Raw genomic sequence first — 26,085 nt, forward strand, 5'->3', positions numbered from 1 at the left:
GAGTTGTTTAGCGCAGCAGCTTGCAGTTGGAGCGGATAGTGCGAGCGGCAACCGACGATGCGCCATCAATGGTCGCAGCCGGGAGTGGTCTTATAGGACGTTTGCTAACGAAACTTGCTGGCATTGGGGTCACCGAACAGTTCGTAGCAGTTCGATGCAGGCGCCATGAAGTGAGACAGTGAATATGAAACCTTTCATGGAAATTGTAAAGGTCGGTCGGTGTATGCACGTGGCATCGTGTCAGACAGACTGCCCAGGTGCCAGCGCCCGGTCGCAGTAATCCCCCGTAGTGCCAATGAGCCCGTCGGCACGGAAGCATTCGCGCGGCGCTAGGCGCACAGCATCAAGGGAAGCCGTTGAAATGACAAGCATAGCGAAGTGACCGGCGGGTCTTCCGAGACGACATTGCCTTTGTGCAGGCCCTTGGAACGACTCCTGACAGCGCCGAGGCCGCGCCGGGGACACCTGCGGCCGATTAGCTTTAGCGCGAACTTCGCTTGCAGATTAGCGGTGTCTTTGGGCACCAAGAGGGCGCATTGGGGCTGGGCCGGACAGGTCCGTGTACGACAAAGGAGATGCACTCGAGTGGACGGGGTTCGATGTATGGGTCGTTTCGACAAAAAAAAAAGCGGCAAGCTTTGGGCCCTCTTTCCGGCTGAGCCCCTGGGATAGAGGTCACCGACATGGCGTTGAGACGGCCAGGTGCATGCTGGAGCATAGGCGACACACCACACGGAGAGGAAAGGGAATATTTTGTTCTGGTGTTTTTTTCTCTGTACTTTTTTTCACTTACTGTGTGAAGGTTGTGAGGTAGGAAACAGGATCTGGCGTGCCAATCATAGTTGCTAGGGTCACTATGCCATTTGTAGCTTGTAACTAATTTCACGCCTTTTAGCTTGCATTTATGTCTTTGGAGAGAGTCATTAGTACTAGTAAAGTTGAGCGGGGCGTTGCTACAAATGGATGTCATTGGAATATGCATGGGCCAGCTGGACCTCGAGGCTTTAAAACTGAGTCCGGGAGTCCAGTCAGTTCTGAGCTATGGCTTGAGGTGTACATCTTCGGCAGATCCATGTTTCATTTTTTCCTAACTTCCTGTGAATATTGTAAGTTCTGTATATAAACTTCAGTTAATCTCTTTGTTTTCTGATAAAGTGTCTCTACCATAATTCGTCGTCCTTCATACCGCCTCGGACGGGTCGCTCCTCCGGTGCAAGTTACCGCGTCTTCGGATCTTCAAGAAGCGGAAACTGAAAAGTCGCCCTATGATCTCAATCGAGTGCTCGCATTTGTATAGCGCGCATTAGCTATGGAAGAGGAAATGAATTTCCGTGGCTATTAGTCCTACCTTTTTATTATTATTATTCTGTGTACGCGTTAAGCGCGGGTGAAAACAAAACAATCCGCAGATCGTTTGAGCTGACCGTGCACACATCGGTCCATTGTTTGCATGCACAGGCCTGGATTGCTGCAGGCCCACAGTGAAAGCTCGGGCTTCCACTCGTTTCAGCGCCAAATAGTCCAGCATCCGCGGCGTTACGCGGCGACTCGCTTTTCTTCGGAACGTCATGCGTATGTATAGCTAGTGCAGCTCAAAGGGCGGCAAGGCGGCGATCTCCTTCTTGAGTGCCTCGGCGACGGCCCCGAGGGCCGCCTCGGCGATGGACCACTTGAACACGTTGGTGACCAGGTTGACCAGGGCCTCAAGCAGGAAGTCGAAGGCGCCCAGGCCTCCCAGGTCCAGCCACACCTGTCCCACGCTGCGCAACTCGAGGGCCTCGAGCCGCGCTGGCCCCAGCACAGCGCCCTCTGCTTCTGCCCCCTGCTGGATGGGCAGCGCCAGGCGCAGATGCAGCGACAGACCCTGGACGGCCAGCGAGGCGTCACCCGAGGGTCCCCCGCCCAGCAGCTGCGCCCACCAGCGCCAGCTGCCGGTCAGGTTGGCGAAGCCCACGTCCGCCTCCAGAAGCAGCGTGCCGTTCTGTCGAAAGGAGCGAGAGTGGCCACGCATGTAAGCTCGGATACAACTCAAGGACTCAGCGGAAAGTGTCCCTCATGCGATTGACCGCGACGTCATGAAAATGGGCCGACGAAATTGGTCCGAGGGGCTCCTTTGAGGGGCATCTGCAGCTGCGTTATTGAGCGACAGCTGCGTCAGTGGGAGCTAACAATCCTCACCTACAAAGCAACCTACAGCTGAAACCACACACCCAGAAACTTAAACCCAGACTACCTCAAAGGTCGCAGGAAAGCACGCGGGTCGTATACCTCACAGAACTATGCAGCACAAGGCAACTGCAACCCCAAACCTTACAAACCAACACCTGGACACCGGCACTACTCAAGGAGCAGCAGCTTTGAGAGCCACGAACATCACAGAAGCCGAATGCCTGACCATATCCATGTATATAACACACATCTGCACCCTGCTCACGGACCACAAGACAATCTGTACACACCTCCAGATAGCATATACTATTCCATAAGGCACCGTTCCTTAATCTTTAGCCCGCATATTATATTGCGTACCAGCACCACAGCAACAAATCATGATTATACAGGGCCCTGGACATGAGGGCATCCCCTTAATTAAGAGTGTTCATGCGTCTGTCCGCCAACTTAGCGTTCGGGCGCTGGTGTATGGCCTCCCCAACCCACAACCATATGCTGACACCCAAAACGAGCCCTTCGACTACCGTATGCACCATCAAACAGAACTACAGGCAAATCCGCATCATATACCCTCCATCTCACTCCACACTACATGCAGTAATTAAATTACTGTAATGCAATTACTTTTCTCAGTAGTTTGCAACATAGTTCATTACTTTTCTGGCCTAGTAATTTAGTAATGTAATAAATTAATTTGGAGCAGTAAATTCAGGGGAAAGTTATTAATTACCAGCAAAATTACTTTTGCTGAATAAAGAGTCTGTGCTCCACCTTTATATCGCCCATGCTTTGGCCTCACGTTTGCGGGTTTTAACGTCTGCAAAGCAAGAAAAACGCGCGACCAGCAACAGCCAGCACTCCAGCGAAGCGGCGCGCGCAGCTGCGCATCTTCCAGCACTGGGCTCAGCGATAGTTTCGAAGGTCCCGAATCCTGAGAAAAGGGGGTCTCCAGGTTGCCTACAAACCTGCAAACACTGTTGCGCTTTGCCTACCTGTTCCCAAAGACCGGCCACGGAAAGAAGGAGCCCAAGGCATTATCTACAAAATTCCTTGCGCCGACTGCGACGCAATATACATCGGCGAAACCAAAAATCTCTAAGAAAGATTTCGGCAACATAAAAGCGACTTCCGCAACTATGCAAGAAAGCACAGTCCTGTAACTGAACATTCCAAAGACACACAATAAACTTCGACGAAATAATAATAATGCCCCGCCGCGGTGGCTCAGTGGTTAGGGCGGCGAAACCAGCATACTCGGAACCGAAACAAGTTGCCAGAAAAGACTCCTACTCGAATCCTGGCACATCCAAACTAGCCTGAACAACATCAACCGCACAAAAGGAAAACCTGTCAGCAGTATATGCGCAGGGACTTCACTCTGCAACTCAAAGAAGAAAAGTCGCCCTTGACCGCCTCCCCACAGTGCGACGCGACTCACAGCCACGTTATTCTTACACCGTGCTCACAGCCTTAACCCACCCACCCCTCCCTCACGCATTTCGCATCACAGCTTTCGTTCTTTTGGCCTCCTGCTCCCCTCCATGCATACTTAAAGACGCAAGCTACTGCCATACTCTCTTTCTCCCCTTCCTCTCCTCCTCTACCTACTTTTCCGAACGCCGGCAGTGCATGGTGGTGACAACTCATCAGTCACAGGCCCGTGCTTTTTTCCTTTCCTATTCTATTCGCCCGCTTACTACTACTACTGCTGCCGTCAGTCACCCCTGATGAAGGAGCCGGTCGGCTTCGAAACATTAGGTTTCAAATTAAAGTTTTTGGTTGGGAAAGTTGGTTGGCAGAGTTTATTTTAAGTCTATGTCCGCCAACGTGCCTCCAGAAAACAGCGGAAGACTGCGCCCCTTTCTGGGAGGGTGAGCGTGAACAAGCCGTGGATGCACATTCTTAAGACGGCTGGACCATATTAAGCAAGCGACGACGTCATTTACGTCAAACGCTCTTCAATGGACTAACGCTACCGTTCGTCATTCAAAGAGGGGCAAAATTTCCGACGCCCACTTTGAAGCTCAGTGACAAAGAAATCTGAAAACTTTGTAGGAATTATGACCAAAAGCGCAACTTTTTACGCTTCTAATTTTCACCACTTATGCGTTGTCATTACAATTTTTGAGAGTGGTAATTTGTAAAGTAATTTTGTTACTTTTGCGAAATTTCTAGGAAAGCAATTAGTATTAATTTAATTACTGTTAAAAAGTAATTTTGCCATGTATACACCACTTAGAAAGCACGCACTGGTGACACCTTCCAACCCAGTCATTCCCATCTCCTCAGTTTTCCCATTTGTTACACCCTTTCCACTTCCCTCCGTAACAATTGCGGAGCCACTGCCACCTCACTCTATCGCTACAGCCCGGAATGCCCACATCCATGTCCCACCCATTCCCTCATCCTCTCCAATCTCCTGAGAGACCGCGGACCAGCGACTAGCCGCAAGTGTTGTAGGCGTTACCGAAAAAAAGTAACTAAATACGTTCCTCGTTAAGCTAAACAGAAAGGAACGCGTTACCGCCCTATATGCTACCTACAAAAAAAAAGGTAACGCGTTACCGTTACCCAAAAAAAGTACCGCACGTTATTTTGACATTACTTAATGGCCACTAATTTTAATTAGTGCGTCTTCGCCTTAAGAACTCATTATAACAATTTTATAAAGCTCACATTTCACATAAAACTTCTAGCCCAAACAATGATTTCGTGCGAAATCGTGATTGAACGAGAATACTTTGCACAAAGGTGCAGGAGATTAGCAATGCTATAGTGGCCTAAAGTTGCCTGTAGAGTTACATGTGATGGCTTCTAAATTTGTGGCACATGGTGAAGCCATTTTCCGAATGTGACATTAAACACAAAATGACCCTTCATCATCAATTCTAACTTCGCAAAGAAAACATCGCTGAACTCTCAACAAATTTACAGTAATTCTGAAAAATGTGATCTTCCAAAATGCTCGGCATGCTTCCACTCTTTAGAGAGTTGTGTATGTGAGTGGTTTGGGAGGGGAAGGTAGGCGAAGGCAAGTCTGTGATTGCGTGTTTGTGCACGTGTTTCGTGCTTTTGGGTATTCTGTCTTTCTTTTAGTGGGTGCGTTATCAAGGGCAGGTGCTTTCTGGCATGCATGCGAGCCGCAACAAGGGTCGTCGAGAGCACCTTCACATTTTGTTTATTTGCAACATCAATTTAGGTGCTCTGCGTCTTTTTTTTTTAAAGGGGGCGAAGTGGGGGACAGTTGGAACAAGAAGTAACTAGTAACGTGACACCTCGCATTACCGAAAAATGGTAACGTAAGTACGTTACCCGTTACAGTTCCGAAATGATAACGAGCACGTTATTAATTTACCGAAAAAAGTAACGTGTTACCGCCAACACTGCTAGCCGCGCATTGACAGCGATTTCCGGATTAATCCGCACTGCTTTCTGCGAAAGCAGGAGCGCGACTTCTGTCTAGCTACGGAGAGGGGATAATTACCCGGACATCCACGCTCCCCCCCCCCCCCCCCGACCATGGAGGAAGTCCGGGGGTGGGGGGGGGGGGGGGGGCTAACCACTTTCTGCATTGTCAGGCTAGCAGGCTCATGAGAATCGGCCGACGCCATTGGTTGGAAGGGGTTTGACGGGGAAAAGCCGCTGCGTTCTTGAGTTGTATCCGACTAAAGTCTGATCATTTGGTTCTGAATTACCCGACAAGCCGCATGTTGTGGCTCTAAAGAAACAAAAAGGAAGGACGATTCCAGGCTTTCCACACGCCTACGGGCCAATGAAGTGGCATGCAGCAACAGATGTCGGATCGACCGCATCAGTGTTGGGCCTCATTTCTGCGAATCCATTGTGAACTCTAATATAGCCGACTGAACGTTTAAATAATTTCTGTCAACTAAAAAAATTCATCACATTGGAATGTTAAAAAAAAAGTGGCCTCCCCAAGTCGGAGAGCGTAAACCCGGAGTAAAAAAATACCTGAGCGTAATATCTTTGTTATCTTAGATTTGGTGGAACAAAAAAAAATTACGAGGTGGCTGTCAAACATGCAGCGAATTTCAGCGCTATAGCTGAAATGTCACCGTAGTGCGACGAAATGTCACTCGCTGTCACCGTAGTGCGACGAGGCACCCGAAGGGCCGCCCACAGTCAGTCGCTGAACATGGCGATTGCACTGGAGCTCTTGAAGGGACGCTCGCTTACGCCAGCTTGACAACTCCCTGTACTTCGTCACGGTGGTGTGCTGTTGTGAGCACTGGGGTACTTCGACAGGCACCCTATCGATACTGAGCGCCGTTGCGGTGATGTTGGCACCGAGGTACCGCGAGCGCGCCATAGTGTTAATCGCACTGCCACTCACGACTGGAGCGGCACCACAAGCTTTGTGGGCGGGCATCCAGCGAACACGTGTTTCAGTCGGTTCTGCACGCCATATATAAACAACGGTGTGATTCGGTCGAAATGCGTTGAGTAGTTCAGGCTTAAGTTGTTGCTGTGCCACCCAGTACACTATGAGCTGAGAAGCAAAAAAAAAAAAAGAAAGCACATGGCTTAGCATGACTAAGCGCGGTATATCGTGCAGCAGCACTAGTTATGGTGGACACTTAGGGTTCTTACGTATTAAAGGAATTTTGCCTGAAGGCCTTCGAACTAAAGATTTTTGCACGGAAGGCATTTACCTTGAAGGTATTTACCCCAAATGCTTTTGACCTAAGTGCCCTCACGCTGAACGCATTTATCTTAAAGGCTTCACCCAGGTGAAAGCCGGCAAGGTGTGCATGCCTCAACCCTGTGGGCAGGTGGGCCACGTGCCGCAAAGCAGGCTTCAGACACGTACGTACAAATGCGCCTTGTAATGCTACCACATGAAAAAAGTGTCTTGTCAGCACGAAAGCGCCAAGTCGGCGTAATTGAGTGCAGCAGTTTCGCAGTAAGGACCTTTAGCGCGGCGGCAATCTTGAAGCCTCTTTAAAGTCTGCATCTGTTAACCTTGGTATGCGGCGGATGTGCCCCGCCAGGTCATCGCTGAGACAGGCACCGCGCTTTCTGCTCGTCGGTGCATTCCTCGAAAAGAAAATCCGTGCGGGCCGCGAAGGGGCCCACGACGCCGTTTTGCTGTCGAACAGCGAGTCGGCGCGAAGGCAGTGACAATAGCCCACGGCTTTGGTGAAGCATCCGCCGCGAGAAGCACGTGCGACCCATCCTGACGAACCCGCTCCTCCGAGTCACTTAGCAGTGGCCTTCGTGGAATCCCCAGACCAGCGGAAGCGTGCAGGACGCCGAGAAGTAAGCAAGACTTCCCCATTTCCGTTCCCATTGTGCCCCAGTCACCCACGCTAGCGATTAGGCACGGAGTGCCCGCCGTCAGCAGTATAGCACACGTGGGCAGCACTAGCGGCAAGCGAGGGACGAGGACGCGCGGCAGAGAAGCGGAAGGGGGAGACCCTCACATGGAAAGGGCTACACTCGCCTCGTGGGACGTGTTTGAGATGCTTTGTTGATTTGTTTGTATTTTATTAGCAGGGCCACGGGTTGAGGATTGCGTCCAACCCTACAGGCTGTGGCCTCCTCAAGGTATAATATCGCTGCTCTCAGGGAGCGACCACCCCAACTTTTTTTTTCGTTGCGAAACCTTTAAAAACGCAAGCAAAACTTTCGTAAGGAATTTTCAGTAAGGGCTCCGTGCTTATCATGTACTATTAGCAAGAAATGAAACGCGGACAAGACAAGCGAGCCACGAACAGGAAAACAAGGAGCTCCCAGCCAGGCGAGGCTCAATACTAGCCAGGGACTTCGGAACAAAGGGGGGGAGGGGGGGGGGGGGGTAACAATGTTGGACGTAATGCGGTTCAAAAATAATGAACGTCTTCAGTGCTGGCAATGGGTCCGGGGAGGTGGTTTCAGTCCTTAGAGGTATATGGGGACTGAAGGAGTCACTGTATACGTTTTTGTCCTGAACGGAGCAATTCCGACCTTCTTTGAGTGGCCTAGTCGTGGTGAGATGTACGAAGGCGGATGAATTTGTACGATAACAAGTTTGGGACAAATATGAAAGATTCTATGAAATAAGCAAAGCGAGAAAAGTTCCTCTTTTTTTCGCCTATGCTGCACATGGGTGTTGAAACTCGCACCTTACAGAAGGTCTTGCACTCACCACATTGGAGCAACCAGCGCACAGAGAAACGGAGCACAATATTAGAGAAGACGACAGTGCAGAGCGCTGGATTGTCAACTGTATCATTTCTGTTATATATATATATATATATATATATATATATATATATATATATATATATATATATATATATATATATATATATATATATATATATGCGCTGGATTGTCAACTGTATCATTTCTGTTATATATATATATATATATATATATATATATATATATATATATATATATAACAGAAATGATACAGTTGACAATCCAGCGCTCTGCACTGTCGTCTTCTCTAATATTGTGCTCTGTTTCTCTGTGCGCTGGTTGCTCCAATGTGGTCAGTGCAACACCTTCTGTAAGGTGGGAGTTTCATCGATCCGATATATATATATATATATATATATATATATATATATATATATATATATATATATATATATATATATATATATATATATATATATATATATATATATATATATATATTTATATATATATATATATATATATATATATATATATATATATATATATATATATATATATATATATATATATATATATATATTTCGGATCGATGCCTCCATCGGATTTCGATGGAGGCGAAATTCTAGAGGCCCCTGTACTGTGTGATGTCAGTGCACGTTAAAGAACCCCAGGTGGTCGAAATTTCCGGAGCCCTTCACTGCGGCGTCTCTCATAGCCTGAGTCGCATTGGGACGTTAAACCGCCATAAACCAAACCAAACCATATATATATACAAGTTACATTAGGAGGAACACATGACCAAGACAAGCAGACCAATCTAAAGTCACTGCTGCTGGGAAATGAGGACAGAGAGGTGCGTGGCAAGTTTTTTTTCCGATTGTTCTTGTTGCGTATATATACGTACCTGGTAGAAGGCGAGCACGTCTCCCGTGCGCCGTAAGGTGGACAGTCCGTGCAGCAGGCCGTCCTGCAGCCGCATCTCCCCCTGGACGCGCAGCAGGAGCAGGTCCTGGTCGAAGGCGCGCGCCTGGTCCGGCAGCGCGTACGGGTCGACGGGCCGCAGCTGCTCGGCCGTGCTCTCCAGCAGGGCGTCCACCAGCCGCTCGGAGCGCGCCGCCGTCAGGTCGACCGGCACGCGAGACAGCTCCTCGTTCACGCGACGGCGAAGAGTCTCCTCAATCTCACCGCGCAGGGACTGCTCGGCCTGGGCGCGACAACCAGAGCGGGCACGTATACATTTGCATGCGCTGGTGAGTGCTGGTGATGAGAGCGCGTGACCGGCAAGCGTGTATATATTCAAAGAGCTATTATAAATCATGTGCGGCCTGCTCGAGGCGCCAAATACGAAAGCCTACTAATGGATTCTTATATGACAACCTGAGTGCAGTTAACCCCACATGTTTCAGCAGTTCCGAAGGAAGAAATTCCAGAAGCGCATTGGCCTGTATGTAGACCACATCGCAACGATGTGTTAGCAGAATTGTGCAAGCAATATATTAATCGTGGGACAGTGAGAGGCGCACAGCTGTGGCCCCCACCCACGCCGCCTCTAGGTGCAGTTCATATATATATGGCCCAAGAGCCAGTCGAGCAACGGTACATTCATCCTGTCCTCATGATCCAGAGTACCAACGCCGCGGGTGTTTCAAGAACACTTTCAAAATTTCCTGAAAAAAATGTTGTTTAAAGTATAAATTATTTTCAAGTGCGCACTCTCAGCCGCGGCGGACGTACTTCTTTTAAAAATCATACTGATTCCCTAGCTAATTAACTAATAGTAACTAATTAAATTATATTTAACACGGCCTGGTCGTTAGTACCACTTATGAGTTCTTAGCCACGGACAAGACGATGCTATATTGTTTTTTTTTTTAGAAAAAGTTGTTACCTAAAGCTTTGCAGCGCGAGGAAATTCGTGATTTTTTTCGCACAAAACCGAAACGAAGCGCATGAGACGCGCAGGAAGCCCCAGGCAAACACAGCGCCCGCTGCTGACGCGTTGTAGGGCGTACAGCGCCCAATTTGAACTGCCTGCATTATTGCACCACGTCAAGCACTACATTTTTTAATAGTCACCTCCACCTGAGTGGCCGTCATTTTGAAAGCGAAAGAAGCGGAACTAAGGCACCGGATTTCCGCGCGCAATAAGCCTTTAGAAGACAAATTTTCTCCGTTTTAAATGATAGTGGTAACGGCTACGATCTTGCCATTACCACTAGCCGCAAGACTGTGTTGAGTAAAAAGCTTAGTTAATAAGCTAGCTACAGATATTACACTTTTTTAAGTAACTGGCGTCTGCTGCGATAATTTTAGAAATAGTCGTTTTGAGATCTTCTTTTCTTCTTTCACTCCCTCCTTTACCCTTCCCTTACGGCGCGGTTCAGGTGTCCAATGATATATGAGACAGATACTGCGCCATTTCCTTCCCCCCCCCCCCCCCCCAAAACCAATTATAATATAAAGATGGCTTTTGCGGCATGTTAGTACAGTTCACGGTCGAATATGAGCAACAAGGCATTCTCCCGTTCCTCGACGTATTAGTACAACGCAAGGGCGATGGACTCTCCTTCAAAGTATACCGGAAACCTACGCACACAGGAAAGTACTTAGACTTTAATTCGAATCACCCGATTGCTCACAAAAGATCCGTTGTGTCATCTTTGATGAGGCGTGCGACACGAATCTGCAAAGAAAAGGAAGATTTGCAAGCTGAACTCCAAATGATACGCCAAGAACTTTCGTCCAACGGCTATCCCAACCATTTTGTGAAAAGGATCGAGAAAAGTATTTTGCAACCGAGCTCTTCCAGTCGTAAGGTTTTCACCGCCACTGCTGGAATTCCGTATGTACGGGGTATAAGCGAAGCTTTATCCCGTATTTTCGCCAAATATAACTTGCGCATCGGACACGTGCCTTCCAGCAAACTTCGAAGTATGCTGGTGAATGTCAAGGACCCCCTGCCAGATAACCGCTTTCCCGGCGTTGTCTACCGAATCCCATGCGGTGATTGTAACCACGTTTACATAGGCGAAACGGGAAAGTTCCCCAGAAGATTGAAAGAGCATCAGCGCGATGTTGATAACCACAAAGTGGCTTCCAATGCGATTGCCGAGCACGCGCACGAAAAAACGCATGATATCGCCTGGGACAACGCCGCAATTCTTTCCAAAGAGCGGAACCTGACGGCACGGCTTTTGCTTGAGTCATCATTCATCCAGACGACACCTGATACTATGAACCGGAAGGAAGGGACGATGCCACCCGTGTACATACAGTCATTACGTCATATTCTAGGTATTTAAGTTTCGACCACTGCCATTTTAGCCTCATTGTGAACAAGGAACCCGTACGGGTTCCGAAACGTCAATTTGTTATTACTTTGACTTGGTCAGTGACTGTAATCTTTTGCTTTTAGTACCATTGTTGGAAGACACCAGAAAACAGGTTAATCAGCAGATCAACTAATTCCACCGGTTAAGTTTTTAAAGCATTGTAGTTAGGCATGGTTGAACATGCCCAGCTTTTCGGGACATGTACTACTTGCGCCATCTGCCGGTAGTGACGGCGACAGGGCGCGTAACTGAATGGGAAGGGGTACAAAAAATCGTAAAACATGAACAAAAGCACCTACGAAAATTGTCTCGAGGATTTATATAATATACACTTAGCTGAACAATTTTCTAGGTTTCGGTTTTGTGCTATTAATACACGAGCTTCCCAGCGCATTTGAATATTATACGATGCTGCCTATGGGAGGGGGCCAAATTTTGCCCATTTCTTCACAGATAGATATCGAAAATGTTTCCCCGATTTTAGGTACCCTAACAAAGGTTGTTTAATATAGTGTGTGGCGATCTGACATATACATATTATATACCTTTGATCAAGAAGCTTCCTGAGACCTTTTCATCAGAAACCTGGCATTGCCTAAAATGTGATGATGGCGCGTGGTAGCTAGTTATGCTGCAGAAATGATTCGGAGTGATGAATTTGCGTCCATTTTGATGTTTATAATTTGATCAGGTGACTTGTGCCTTATAGAAAAGAACACATGCATGCGAGAGTTCGAATCTAGTGCGTGAACCGGAGTTTTAAATAAGGTTATTACGATGCAAATTAACGAAGCTGCAAAAAGTACTCGTCGGTGTTCATAATATGCTTGTCGCGGAGTAACTTTGTGAATTGTCAGCCCTGTTCTAGTATGCAAAATGTTTATTTGCGTGTGTGACCATGATAGAATAGGCTATGAGAGCTAGGTCGCTTGAATGCAAAAGTATTTTCGGATATGTGTTTGAGTTTAATCTCTTAATGCTGATGTAAGCAAATCTGATAAATTTACTCAGAAATAATATGAAGCTATTCAGCTTAGTAGATGCCGTCGGGCATAATATGGTTTATGGGGTTTTAACGTCCCAAAGCGACTCAGGCTATGAGGGACGCCGTAGTGAAGAGCTCCGGATAATTTCGACCACCTAGGTTGCTTTAACATGCACTGACATCGCACAGTTCACGGGCCTCTAGAATTTCGCCTGCATCGAAATTCGACCGCCGTGGCCGAGATCGAACCCGCGTCTTACGGGTCAGCAGCCGAGTGCCATAACCACTGCGCCATATACAATATAGAGCCATATCGAATATAACCAATATAGAATTATAAGTCTAGAAGCAGAAGGCATCTTGTAAGAAGGTCAGGTTGTTACTGTCGCGTCCACCTGTGATGCTTTGAAATTAGTGACTCGTAGCGTTGTCGGAATATGGTGACTGGGGTTTTGACTTAGGGTTCTAACCTGAGTTCAGAACCTTTTTCTTTTCTTGGCCGATTTTTAAAAAAAAATGCTAGTTTCAAGACCTAGAATTTCAGGCATTATAACTATTCGTACTTTTATTACAACAGCTGTAGGCGACTTCTTTTTTGGCGTTCTTTCCTTCATAATTCTGTCATATATATGCATGTATGGCCGGGATCTTATCTGCAGATAGGATCCTAACTGCAGAAATGAGGCTTCGCTTTTAAGGTACAAAACTACCAAAGATACCACAAGATACCACAAACTTTGTTTCATTTTTGCGAACGAAGTGGCGAATCTAGTTTTGTCCACTTCTGTCCTACGAAAAAGCGCTTTTATATAGGCCTCGACAAGGAAGCAGTTCATAATGGTAGGTAGAAATGATAAGTAAGTATATAGCGTCTGGCGAATGGCGGCGGCCCATTGTCATGGTGTCGCGGTTAAACCCCCCGCACCTCCTACAGTGGCAACCCATGGGGTCGGCAGGTACAAGATGATTAACCGTGGATTAGCAGGATTAGCCGTGCGGTCATGGCAATCGGCTGACGCCGTTGGCTTGAGGGCCTCTTTTGAGGAGCGTTTGCATCTGTACTCTTGAGGCTGTGCTGTAATAATTTAAAAAAATAGGTTATTATTTTATAGGATAGGGTAGGATATTAGTTGCGTTATCGCAAACGGCTTGCTTTTACGATTCACCTTCCTGCTCAAAATTCAATTGAAACAATAATAAATTGATTGCGAAAAGCCAGATCAAAGGATGTTAAGGGACATACGCTATATATATTGGGAAGAAAAATAAAGAACCACTAAAGTGACCTTCCCAGGCCAATACAAATACTATGTTGCGATTGTTAAAAGAATGAAAACTAGACGTGCCCCCACTAACACATTCGTTAGGATAGGCAATAAAAAGAGACCTCTCCCTGGTCTAAAGAGCGTGACGTCAAAGGAGCAAGGCCTGATTGGCAAGATCGTCCACTTTTGCTTCTTCACTGGTTTTAGTAGAAAGATGACTGACGCCAACCAGGTTAATTTTTGAAAAACACGACGTTTCGGGACCGGCTCGGTCCCTTCTTCACGGTGTGACTACGGGCGAGGCGCAGCTTGGCTTATTAAGCCCTCGTGTTGAATACCTCCGGGTCAATGGCCGCAAACCATGGCTGCAAGACGAAGGAAGTGTCCCCATGGAGCGATTAACATTCCTTCGTGTCTGTTGTATGTGCCACGACTCCAGCAGAAGCCTCCTGCGCGGGTTAGCTTCGGTTACCAGTACAATAATGCCGTCAAAGTCAATTCGGTGGTCACATTCCTCGCAGTGTTAAGGCGGAACCGCATGGCGCGTTTTCCGCGAGCGAAAAACGCGACGCGCGGTGGACGCCCGCGTTGCCGTCAACGCGCGAGCACCCGCACGAAAAAAGGGGAGCGGCGCCTTCGCGGCGCGTTTTCCGGGTTGCCAGACAACGTAACTCCCAACGACATGAATTGTCCCTGCTACCGCATATGTAATATGCCCTTAAACTTACACAACACTGCAACAGAAATAATCTTAGTGTAATTACACAGCGACATTTTTTTTCTGAAGTATATTTATCAAGCTTAATTTCAAGCAGGAAGAGTGTGTGCGAAACTGCGACTATGTACTTTCTGCATGCCAAGAGGCCGCTGCTTGTTTACAACTCGACATAGAAAATGGAGTGTCGGGCGCTTACTACAGAGCAGAAGAGGCGGTCGCGTATATCCCACAGGACTCGACGCCTCTCCACTTCCGTGATAAGGGCCTCGTTGAAGACTGCTTTCTCCATTTTCAATGAACACGATGCGCGCACGAAACAGTAGCACGTGTTTTTCACGTGTGCGCCGGTTCTGCAGAGCGAAAAAAAAATGCGCCGAAGAGGTTCCGTCGAGATGCGCAGAGAGTAGGGCCATCTAGTGGCAAAACCAAAAACCAAAAATGCCACGTGACCAAATACCACGTGACTTACTTGAAATCTGATTGGCGGACGCGCCCCTGACGCGCCGCGCGAGGCGTTTTTTTCTCCTCCGAGTAGGAGCACGCGGCGGCGCGATTTCGTGACGGATCATACTGGGCACGCGTCAAAATGACGCACGCGTCCCACCATCCGCGCGTCAATCGCGCCTGAAATCGCGCCATGCGGTTCCGCCTTTAGGCCACCGCGCTGCGCAGACGGTTCATTGGTGACGGTTCGCTGACTGGTTTTGCACGTGTCGATCATTTCCCCCGCCGCCTCTCGATTAGATACGCCTTGGTATGAGTAGCACCTGATGCCCCTCGATCCCGGTCAGAAGCCACATGGTTTGCCCGCCAGACCAGAGACACGTGCGCCGATGACGTATATGCCGGGAGAGGTCTATTGAAAGCTGACATTCGTTATTTGGCTCCTACCTCAGCAATTATGAGGCGGCTCTGGGTGCACCTAGGAAGGGAACGAGTGTTGGGCATTCTATGGCGCAGAAAAGGCACGCGCATAAAGCTAGCGCAATGCACAGCTGAGTGCGCCGTTGGAGCGCATGGCCTATGGGGGCGCCACTGGTAATCCAACATGGCTGCCCGAGAGATGATCCGGCGCCCGCGCTAACCTTGTTAGGACACCTCAGCCTTGTTAAAACACCTTAACCCTGTACTGTGCTCCGCCGCGTTTTTTGAGGCTGTCTTAAATATTCAGGCCCTCGTTTGTGCTATGGCTCGAATATCGGTCGTTCCAGCGATGGTGGCGGCGCCACGCGGCCTCTTCCTGAAGCGGCGAGCACGTGATCGCTCTGCGCGGCGCGTGCAATCGCAGTGGTTTGGAGCGTAACATACGCGTCAAAAATGAGCATATTCTGTTATTCCACAATGTGCGAACATTCCAAACAGCAAGCATGTTGTTTCTGCAAACACGTAAAGAGCTCAAAAAGCAGTGATTAAGTTCATTCTGCAGGTTGGTAACGAGTTTCAGCCCAATGACCCGTCTGTTAATCAGCGACGTACTATGTTGACGCCACGACACAGTGTCGTCAATGCACTCCTATTGGGAGTTTTGTTCATGCTACCAGCGTAGCCTATTACAGCTGCATGAAAGCAGTGCAGAGATTAAACACTTAGCTGATATGGAATATATTGGCTATATTTTAAGGCCGACGTTTGCAGCAAAGATTTTTCATCAAGCTTCAGTCCATTCTGGCCTAGATTAAACAGGGCTTTCTGGCCACGACGTGATTGCTAAAGAGCGATATGAATGACAAGTTCACAACTGTACCTTCATTCCTCAGATATAATGCATAAAGTGGATGAATAATTGCAAACGCTTCTTAGCAGCTGTAGTCTTTCACTCCCTCCTTTATCCCTTCCCTTACGGCGCGGTTCAGGTGTCCAACGATATATGAGACAGATACTGCGCCATTTCCTTTCCCCAAAAACCAATTATTATTATTATTACTGTCGTCTGCTCACTCGATCACAGCGTTTTCCCCCGCTGGTCAAAAACAAATTTTGAGCGCTAATTTCGACTGTATTATAAAGCTTGAATGACCCCCTGGAACGTACGCTGCAGACGGACTACAGTCGGATACAATTAAATCTGCTGCAAAGCTCCGCCCACATTCAGGACCACCGAACAAAATTCCTCCGTGAGAAAATGTGGGCCACTGGTAAAACTTTTCTGTTTACCTAAACAAGCAGTAAATCACGCGTCGAAATTGTAGGCTCAAGGATTTCGACGTTTCTGGCTTGTTTGATACAGTCCAACACTAAAAAGTTGATTTTGATCACTGTTGTAATTGGTAAGCGTTGTAATATCACGCTGCTGACCATGACCATGTGTTACCAACCGCTGATTTTTTTTTTTCAGTTGTGTCCTTATAGGATCAGCACGCAATAAATACACATACCGCATTTACGCGAGTAAGGGCCGCACTCGTGTGGGCGCGAAATATAGCATCAGACTGTCTGGGTCATTAAAGTAGTTTATTTGCGCTTTCGGTTGAGTGCCGAAACAAGAAAATGAACGCGCAAAAAATTACAGTTTGAAGTGTTTATCGCACTTTACTATGCTGAGTTCGCAAGTTTCAGCGCCAACGGGGTTTTTGCGCGCACAGCACTTGGGAACTAGGGATTCCATGCTCATATAGATAAAAATTTATTTCGAGCAGTTAATGCAGCCAAACTCAAGCATATGATCTTATTAATTACCAAGAATCATTTACTGCTGCTTATCTAGACTAAAAATCCCACCAAAGGTGCCACAACGTCAAGAAGCCGCTTGTCATCGGCGCCATCACCGCCTCGTCCGCCATGTCGCACTGCCGCCGCGCCACCTATATGAGCTGGAATGGCCGATAGCAGAAGCAGGGACGTCGCCGCCGCATAGGAATTAGCAGGAGAGCGCCATGCTGTCGCTTATTTGCTGGCTTATCCTCTGACAAGTCAAAAAGCCTGCCAGTCGTGGCACGCCATCCGCGGCTTACGAAAACACGCCTATCACTTCCCTTCGTACTTCAAGCGTTTCTATTCTCGCTAAGAAAGTATTAGCCGTTCCGGCCACCAGTTCAAGCAGCGAAGGAAATTTCAGCGCTGCCGGATTCGTAATGCAGCAGCGCCATACTCGCCTCAAGCCATCATCAACGGACGACTTTTTCTGGCGTAATATTGATAATTCTATACTTATATGCGTTGTATCTCGTATATATTCGCAAATTGTCATCTGGAATGCGAGGTCAAAATTTAAATGTCATTGAAATTAACTCATTTTCCTGAAATTATCTCTCTTAATGCCGTCGTCGCTTTGCAGGTCGGCCCGGCCCTTAACTCAGAGACCAGGGCCGCGCCTGGGCCGTGCGTGGACTCGAAATTGCGGCCCGTGCACAGCTCTACTCTCGCAGTTACACACCATAAGGATTGCTTAGGTGCGCCCATAATTTTTTGTGTATTTGTATTTTTTAATACCATTCATATGCGGAGAAGAGTATATGGACAAAAGGTTTGCTCTTCTAATCCGGCTATCACATGCAAATAAATTATTAAATTATATCAAACACAGCATAGCCGCTTTCATCCCCTGCGAAATGGCTAACCAAAAGCGACGCGCGTTGGCTTCGCTTATATACCAACACCGTACTGTGCCTTGAAATGCCGCAATATTTTAATCCGGCTTTTAACGGGAAGTGCCCGCATTGTGGATGCGCGTTCTCGGACGTGTGCCACGTGGTGTGGGCATGCCCCTCTAACCCTGCTTACCCCCCTTTCCCCTCAACTACCAGAGAAGGGCTGGGAGGCTGCCCTGCTCGTCTGCTCTACGTTAAAAGAGCCAAAGAGCCCTCGTCGATAGGGACCGAGCTGCCACGGAAGCCACAGGGGTCCCGGATAGAGTCACTAAATAAGTCTTTATTTAGTGACTCTAGTCCCGGACTAGAAACCTCTCCTAGAATCAAACGACTGGCCCTTACTCTCTCCTGCAAATAGCCTTGTATAAATGTATCGCAAGTTTCACGTACAGTGCCGCCGCCACGCGGCAGCCTCCGGTACTGCCGGAGACATGATACCGGCGGAAGGCATCCGTATTGGGCCGTCGTCTCCGCTTAATTTCTGTTCAGTTATTTCTGTCGCGCAGCGCTTTTAGCATGTTACTGCGTTTTGGGTGGCGTTTTTTTTTTTTGTTTCACACAGCCACGTCAGCGCGCTAACGTAACACCCAAGCGGGCCTGTAAAGCACACGACGTGGGCAGGAAATCGTAAAAGTAATCTCATTTTCAGTCTACTGCAGTGCTTGAACTGTCCGGTCAAAGGCGAGATAAACCTGTGTACATTCCGTCTAATTTTAAGCTCAATAAGGAGTGGATAATCAAGTTAATTAAAATCGCAGTGTGGCCGAGTCGGTTGCTCATCGTGAAAGTTTAGAGCAGCGCGAAAACAGGGACGACAGTACAGCTCACAAACGACAGCGCATGCGCTGTAGTCGTATTCTTTTAACTGTTCTCGTTTTTGCGCGCAGCTTTAAATTTGCAGAATAATCAAGGTTCGCACTGTCAAACCTGTGAAAGTTTTGAGTGCGCATTTGTGCCCCAATTATTTCGTGTAGCGTACCACTGGTGGGCAGTGCTCTTGATTGACGTAGATTGTGAGCCGCCCTTGAAGGCAACATTTTTCAGCAGAGCCCGCTTGACCGTGCAGGTACTTTTCAGGAAATAGAATTAAAAAGAATGTTTCTTGCATGATTCAATTCCTGCAACGCTTGAAATCAATAGTAGCCGAATGCGCACTAAATTCGGAGTCTGTCTGGAGCTACATCCGCAGCATTTGTGGCACCGCAGGGCTCTCGCTTGTCAAGCGATCGCCGGGGAAAAATATTTCCGTGAGGGCTTGTTCGCGATTTACATTAGCAAAAACTATTGCCATAACCTGCAATGCTCGAAAATAAATCATCTGGACCGAAATGCGCACTGCAGACCACCACTGCTACTTTGTATTCTTGCTTTTTTCTTGTGCCTAGTTGACGGCGTGTGTGCTGAAATCGGGTTTAAAACGGGGGCCACTGACTGCGAACATTTTGAAACGCTGGCATCCGCGAGTAGCGTGCACAGGATAAAAGCCGGAATTTTTCTTGGTATGCGTGTTACCTCGTAGCGCATGCATGTCTCCCCGTGCCTTTCTTTCCCCGATTAGAGCCGCTGCGGTACGTGTCGCACCTGCCGCTCCACGCCGTCAGCAGCCAAATGTTTTGCGCGCCAGACAAGCCGCACCTGTGTCGGGTTTTTCCTAACGTCCCTGCAATGCCTGCGCATGTACGCTTGTGCTGTGTTCACTTCGCTGACAAGCAACCACGGCGAAACACAACAGCTAAGCCTGTGCGGGCAGAGTACGAGCCGCAGTGGAGGCGCCAGTGGCATTTTTTTATCGCCATTCATGTTGTGGGGGCCCCCCTCGGCTCTTGCCCGTGACTATTGTCCGTCTGCCGGAACCGAAGCGAGTAGCTCCTGCCTGTTAGGGTAGACGGACAAGAAGAAGGCAGTAGGTGCTGCGGTCACGGTGTAAGATTAACATACTGGATGCGTAGCGTTGCGAAGCGTCTTACCGAGAACGGCACCACACAACGTCCCATCGCTCCCTTCGACTGTCATCGGCCTTTCCCGAGGCGCTGGTGCGAGAAAACAACGATGTCTCTTGCGCTGGCAGTGACGTGTTCCTCTTGTCAACCCCAACGTTGGCACTTGCTGGAACCGAAAATGCGCTTCCAGCCCCAACTAGCTTTTGTTTGCTTTTTGTTCGCGTTTGCACTTTCCTCCCTTCCTTGCACATTCCCTCCTGGATGGTCTAGACACAAAGCACTTCCTGCCGTGCATGCGAGACACCCAGCGCACCATGGCCATATTCTCACTTCCGCATATGATACAGCCTTTTTCCACCTTACAGCCCTGAGGGTTTGGTTCTGAGTAACACTGTGCGGTTTGTAATGCATTCCCAGAGTTCCAAATCTCCTGAAGGTAAGACTTACAATCCTGCCCCTCCAATGGGGTCGGACTTCCACGAAACGCCACAGGAGCCCCACTACACCTGTCCCCTCACCTCTTTTATTTCATTTCTCCCACCTGCCTGCGATCCTTCTTTCCGCTGCCCCAGCTCAGGTGCCGCCGCACGTGATGGCAGATGCCGGGGCTAGCAAAAATCTTTTACCTTCCTTTTATGTTATTTTAAATAAATCACTACCACTACCACCACCCCACTACACGTCTTAGAAACAAACCCACTGGGCTCTAAACTTTTGACCACGGCTGTAGCCTGTACGTGTACTCACGATCAGCCCGGCTGGCCCGTCCAAGACAAATGTACCCTGGCCCGGCCCGAGCCCGGGTCATAGGGCCTGAACCCGGCCTGAAGGACCTGAGCCCGGCCTACGGGCCGGCCCAAACCCGTGCACAGCTTTATGCAAGAGCAATGCTTGTCGCTGAGTTGTTGTAGCGGGCTTAGGGATGAACGTTCTTTCGCTGCAACAACTCGCTTCGCAAGTTTCGCTGCGTTGCGATGGTCGCGTACTTCGTCGGCAGTGAACTGCCGCCTCCGTTCACGCTCTGCTGTCTCGCCTGTCGATGTAGACGCGAGCGATTCAACTTGGACGATGAAGCCTCCGTAGCGCCGCAACCTCACTCAGCGAAAGCTGGAGACTTCCCATTTTGTGTGATCTCTAGCCGCGTTTACATGACTACGACAGTGGCGCATCGTATTTCCTAGCGTATCTCGCGGAGGCGACACCCCATTGTTTACATGTACCACATCAAGGGAGGGGGCCAGCCGCTCCCATCTTGAGCCGGTGGCTATGCAGGCAGGAAAGGGTAAAAAAAAAGGAGGAGTTCAGGATGATGAGGCCCGTGGTAATAGTTTGCCGAACTAAACGGCGATGTCCCAGAAAGCTGGGCTTGGTTATATTTATAGCTGCAGCCATTTGTAAGAGCCACATTAGATTCTATAATTTCGAAAACGCGATTGCCGTCGGCGTTGTAGCTCAACAAATCTTGAATATCTCGTGCGCCTAGCTGTAAAAAATTGGCGATAAAAAAAATTGGAGGTATAGGCGTGTATGCAGCCATTTGCATTTGGACCTCGAAACTTCGGTCCTGTACTATACTCACAGAGGAGAGAGAGGATAAACATTTATGCTGTGGGTGTTTGCAGCGCACACGAAACACGGACGGACAGAAAAGGGAACGAAACACAGCGCTGCAAACACCCACAGCATGAAAAACCAACTAGCCCAAGAAAAGACGATTCTGATAAACATTTATTGTGTAAAAGAAGACCGGAGCGGATTGTGGGTGGGGTCCAAGACTCCAGTAGATCACTGTTCAAAAAGCTGAGCGGGCGAACCTACCTTATTCTTCTTTTAGTGCTTTCCAAACCAATTACTTGGAGCGTCATTGCGATTCTGCGCCTTTGCCGGCGACTTCTTGGCGGGACGATCTCGGGCTCACTAGAGTGATAATGTAGCGGGCCCGGGCTTGAAGCAGCGCGACTGGGCCGGGCTTGGGCCGGCCTATAGGCCTCATAGAGGCCCGTACAGCGTTCTGGTTCCATTCGGACAATTTTCCCGTTTTCGGGGAATTTAAAGGGGAAGGGGGGGGGGGGGGGGGGGGCAAAATTTGTCAAGAAAGGAATAGCGGGCATCGAGAGAGTCAATGCCTGCGCCAACGTCACTGCAAATTGCGCGTGCATCACATGGAAAAACTACTCCGAGTTCTACGCACTCCACTACGGTCACCACCACTATACCACTACTATCTGATACTACCGTACTACTGCTATTGCAAAATCTGTTATCTTACCCTGTGTCCAATTCCACACCTTGATTTCCGTCCTCACTGCTTAGAAGTCTACCCGGACAAGAGTGGTTGACGTAACCTTGATCATATCTCACCTATTTAGTCACCGCGGTGGCTCACTGGGCGTTCGGCTGCTGACTCGAAAGACGCGGCTTCCTTTCCGGTCGCATTTCGTTGGAGGCGAAATGCTATAGTGGCCCGTGTATTGTGCGATGTCAGTGCACGTTAAAGAACTTCAGGTGGTTGAAATTATCTGAAGCCCTCCTGGCGTTCCTCATAAGTCGCGTTTACATCACTGCGACAGAAGTCGACTTCAGTCTACTTTTTCAAGGAAAGTGCAAAAAACGTCGAGGAAGAGAGTATAAAGGACGAGTCACGCCTTTTCTTAATTCCCGAAACCTGCTCTTTCTCTAAAAAAAAATCGATTAAAGACGCATTTTGTCTCATTCATGCAAACGCGGCTACAGCTCAAGTCGCTCTGGGACGTTAAGCGCACAAAGCAAACCAAACATCGCACCATTAAATTCCTCACGCGGAGACTTGGCGACCGTATACCAGTGTGCATGCCTTCACAGCGAACTGGCGGTCGACCGGAGATACGATCGTATCATATACTCCGGTTGACCGCCGCTTTTTATTATCAAGATGCATTCGAATGCAGCGCTTTCTTTCTTGGTGCGTTAGAAACTAGAGGCGGATATCAAGCGTGAGGTTATTATGAGTATTTGCTCAGTCAGATGACTCGTCGCTACCAGGCATATCATTTAACAGATTTCAGGCGCTCTGTGCTGTGCATCTTAACATACACACAGCTATACCATGCACACAGCTTTATCAGAGAACAAGGACGTTTGTAAAAAATACCCATTGATGCCACCGGGTATTTTAATGAGCCACGCAGTGCGCACTCTTATTGAGGACAATGGCTCCCTTCACCCTCGAGGGATCTTAAACACTGGCGATTCAAAATGGGCCAGTTAAGCTGCATGGTCCAGCATTTGCGGTCAGCATATTTTTGACAAAGCATGTAAGCGTGAACAGAAACGAGAGGGGCCATATATCATTCACTCTTTAGTTCTCGCCTCAATTACAGCAATTTAGTGTTGGGGAAAAACGTCGCAAGAAATCATCAATAAGCTACTCGTATTACAGAAAAATTTTCTGAGAATAATTGAAAATGTTCCTAGAACATTCCATACACAAGAACTTTTTTCTAAATACAAAATACTTCCGTTAACTAAATTGTACACCTTTCGCTTAAGCCACGCTCTGAAGCGCGAAATTAATAATCACACGTCCTTCCTTCATGAACTGTCCAGCATTGAAGTAAGCTATAAAGTACACAACACAAGAAACGTCGATCAGTGGCATATTAAAACATACAGAACAACATATAGCTGCCAAGCACTTGAAAACATATTACCGCGTCTACTAAATGCTCTTTGTGTCAATGACATTAACCTGAAAACCACCTCACACAGAAAGCTTTTAGAATATTTTTTATTTACAGACACTGCCTTGAATTTGTGAGACAAATTGACTGTATTGTACTGTTCATTGCTTTTTTTTGTCATTTTATTTTCCTTACGGGAAGTACCTGTCGCGATTATTAGCAACATTGTATTGTAATTATATTGTATTATAATTTGAAAGTGTGCCACTGTTTTGGTTGCCAAAGTTCGCAGCCGGGTGTCCATGACCAGGTCAAGCGGTCCAAGAGGGCGCTTTTACTATGGACACCCTGTCACATGTATATTGTGGTGGTAAATAAATAAATGAAAAATGAAGTATCGCTAGGTAGGTTGGTCTACTGTCTACCTGAAGCTACACGCTCACTGAAATGCAGCAGTGATGATCCTGGCGGAACGCCACTTATGCGCAGCCTTTGTCAAAAATGTACAATCTCCCGTGTTTCCTTTTGAGCCACGCATTGTGGCTTATTTTGCATCTTCAACGCTCTAAATCTCCCGGACGTGAGAGGTTCTCTTTCGCTTGGGACTTCCATGGGGCAGAAATCTACAGTGTATAGCCTAGAAGTAATTCTTTTGGGCTGCATTTTTTTTTGACAAAGACTGTAGTCAAATGCGTACCTGCTTGAAGACGGTTCCGCTGATCTGGTTGAGCAGCGAGTTGCTGAAGGTGGACCAGCGGCCGCCACCCATCAGGTTGTCCATGTGCAGCTGGATGTCGCCCACGTCGAGCTTGGCCCTCACGGCGCGCACCCAGGGACCGCCCTTGGGTCCGCGCTCCAGCTCGGCGCTAGCCGACGCCACGGCGTCGGTGGCGTTCATCCAGAAGGTGCCGTTGCCGCGGATCGCGACGAACGCGAAGTCTCCGTTCAGCACGTACTGTCCCTGCAGCGAGACGACGTCGGTGCGCGTGGCCACCTCGACCGTCTGGCCGGTCAGGTTGGCCGTGGCCCGCTCGAGTCTCGTGGCCGACAGCCCGTGCAGCTGCAGGTCCCAGAAGCGGCCGCGCACCGTCGCCAGCGAGGAGCGCGTCGAGACGTTGAACTCGGCCACGGGCAGCGGGTCCTGCAGGTACCGGTCCAGGGACACCGAGCCGACCTTTTGCTGCCAGGGGTTCAAGAGCAGCAACAGCACCAATGGGAGCACCGGGGGGACTCGACGGCACGCACCGAGCCGGGCGGCGGCGCGCGGCCCCGCCATCATCTTTTCTCGGAAGATGCGACCGCTGCCGCGCGCTAGAACTGATAGGACCGGTGCGCTGTGAGTGTGTGTACACGGCGCTGGAGGCGCCGCGCCAGATTACGGTGGACCACCGCCAGGGCCGGCTCGAGTTTCGGCCCTTGTTGCGCGCGGTCCCGCCAACTTCGCGCTCTATCGCTTCCTCCCCGGCCGCTTTTTCAGGGAGCGTAGCGCGCGGTTCGAGAGAAGCAAGCACCGCGTTATTTTACACGCTTTCCAGCACGTGCGTATGCGCGCGCCGGCGGCTCTGCTGCTTCGAGAGGCCTGTGAAGCCCGGGGTTGGCTGTGTGCTCTAGGCATATGGTTCTCGGCGGTACACGCCCTCCTCAACGCTCGTTGTCGTCGACCGTGGTCCCGTCTATTTGTTTTCACGGCGGCGAACGCATACAACGCCGTATACAGGTCGTCGCCGGTCGCACTGATGGGCTGCAGGAGCACATCCGTTCTCGTGGGCCGGGAATGGCTTCCGGTCACCGGCAGCTGTCGGGCGATCGTGTTTGTTTCTGCGTCTGGCATGGTCATCGTCTCTTCTCCTCGGCTTTGACCTCAAAACTAGCTGCCACCGTGTGTACGCGGTCCTCGCAGGACCGCGTGGTTTTGGACCGTGCTGAGATTTCGTATACTCGTGGGCCGAGCGTAGTGTGCTGACGAGCCCTGTGTGTAAGTGCAACTATATCGACCTTGGTGCTCGCCAGATATTTGCAACATCGGTTGTTACGAAGTAAGGAAGCTATTTGCGATACTCATTTCACCAGCTGTCGAAAATTGCAGCATTTCTTTCTTCTTGACGAGGGCAGCAACACGTGCACACACGTCGGCTGCATTGACTTAAGTGGTGCAGTTCATCTGCATTCAAAGCCGCCACGGTGGCTGAGTGGTTATGGCGCTCGACTACCGGCCCGAAAGACGCGGGTTCTATCCCGGCTGTGGCGGTGGAATTTCGATGGAGGCGAAATTCTAGA

General features: G+C 48.9%; 1 protein-coding gene across 1 annotated transcript; it reads right to left on the bottom strand.

The window, feature by feature from the left end:
- Positions 1-1,340: 1,340 nt before the first annotated feature.
- On the bottom strand, positions 1,341-25,126 carry LOC144124997 (uncharacterized). Its single transcript, XM_077658012.1, has 3 exons — positions 24,506-25,126; positions 9,227-9,526; positions 1,341-1,981 (listed from the first exon to the last, which is right to left on the bottom strand). The coding sequence occupies exons 1-3, from the start codon at positions 25,085-25,087 to the stop codon at positions 1,583-1,585; spliced, it is 1,281 nt and encodes a 426-aa protein (XP_077514138.1). The 5' UTR covers positions 25,088-25,126; the 3' UTR covers positions 1,341-1,582.
- Between the last annotated feature and the right edge of the window lie 959 nt (positions 25,127-26,085).

Source organism: Amblyomma americanum, chromosome 3, assembly GCF_052857255.1.
Source record: "Amblyomma americanum isolate KBUSLIRL-KWMA chromosome 3, ASM5285725v1, whole genome shotgun sequence".
NCBI classification, from domain to species: domain Eukaryota; kingdom Metazoa; phylum Arthropoda; class Arachnida; order Ixodida; family Ixodidae; genus Amblyomma; species Amblyomma americanum.

Coding starts and splice junctions, on each gene's coding strand:
- LOC144124997 (XM_077658012.1), bottom strand. CDS start 25,087: ATGATGGCGGGGCCGCGCGCCGCCGCCCGGCTCGGTGCGTGCCGTCGA. Junction 9,527..24,505: donor GCGGAACCGTCTTCAAGCAG/GTACGCATTTGA, acceptor TGTCGCGCCCAG/GCCGAGCAGTCCCTGCGCGG. Junction 1,982..9,226: donor ACGTGCTCGCCTTCTACCAG/GTACGTATATAT, acceptor TCCTTTCGACAG/AACGGCACGCTGCTTCTGGA.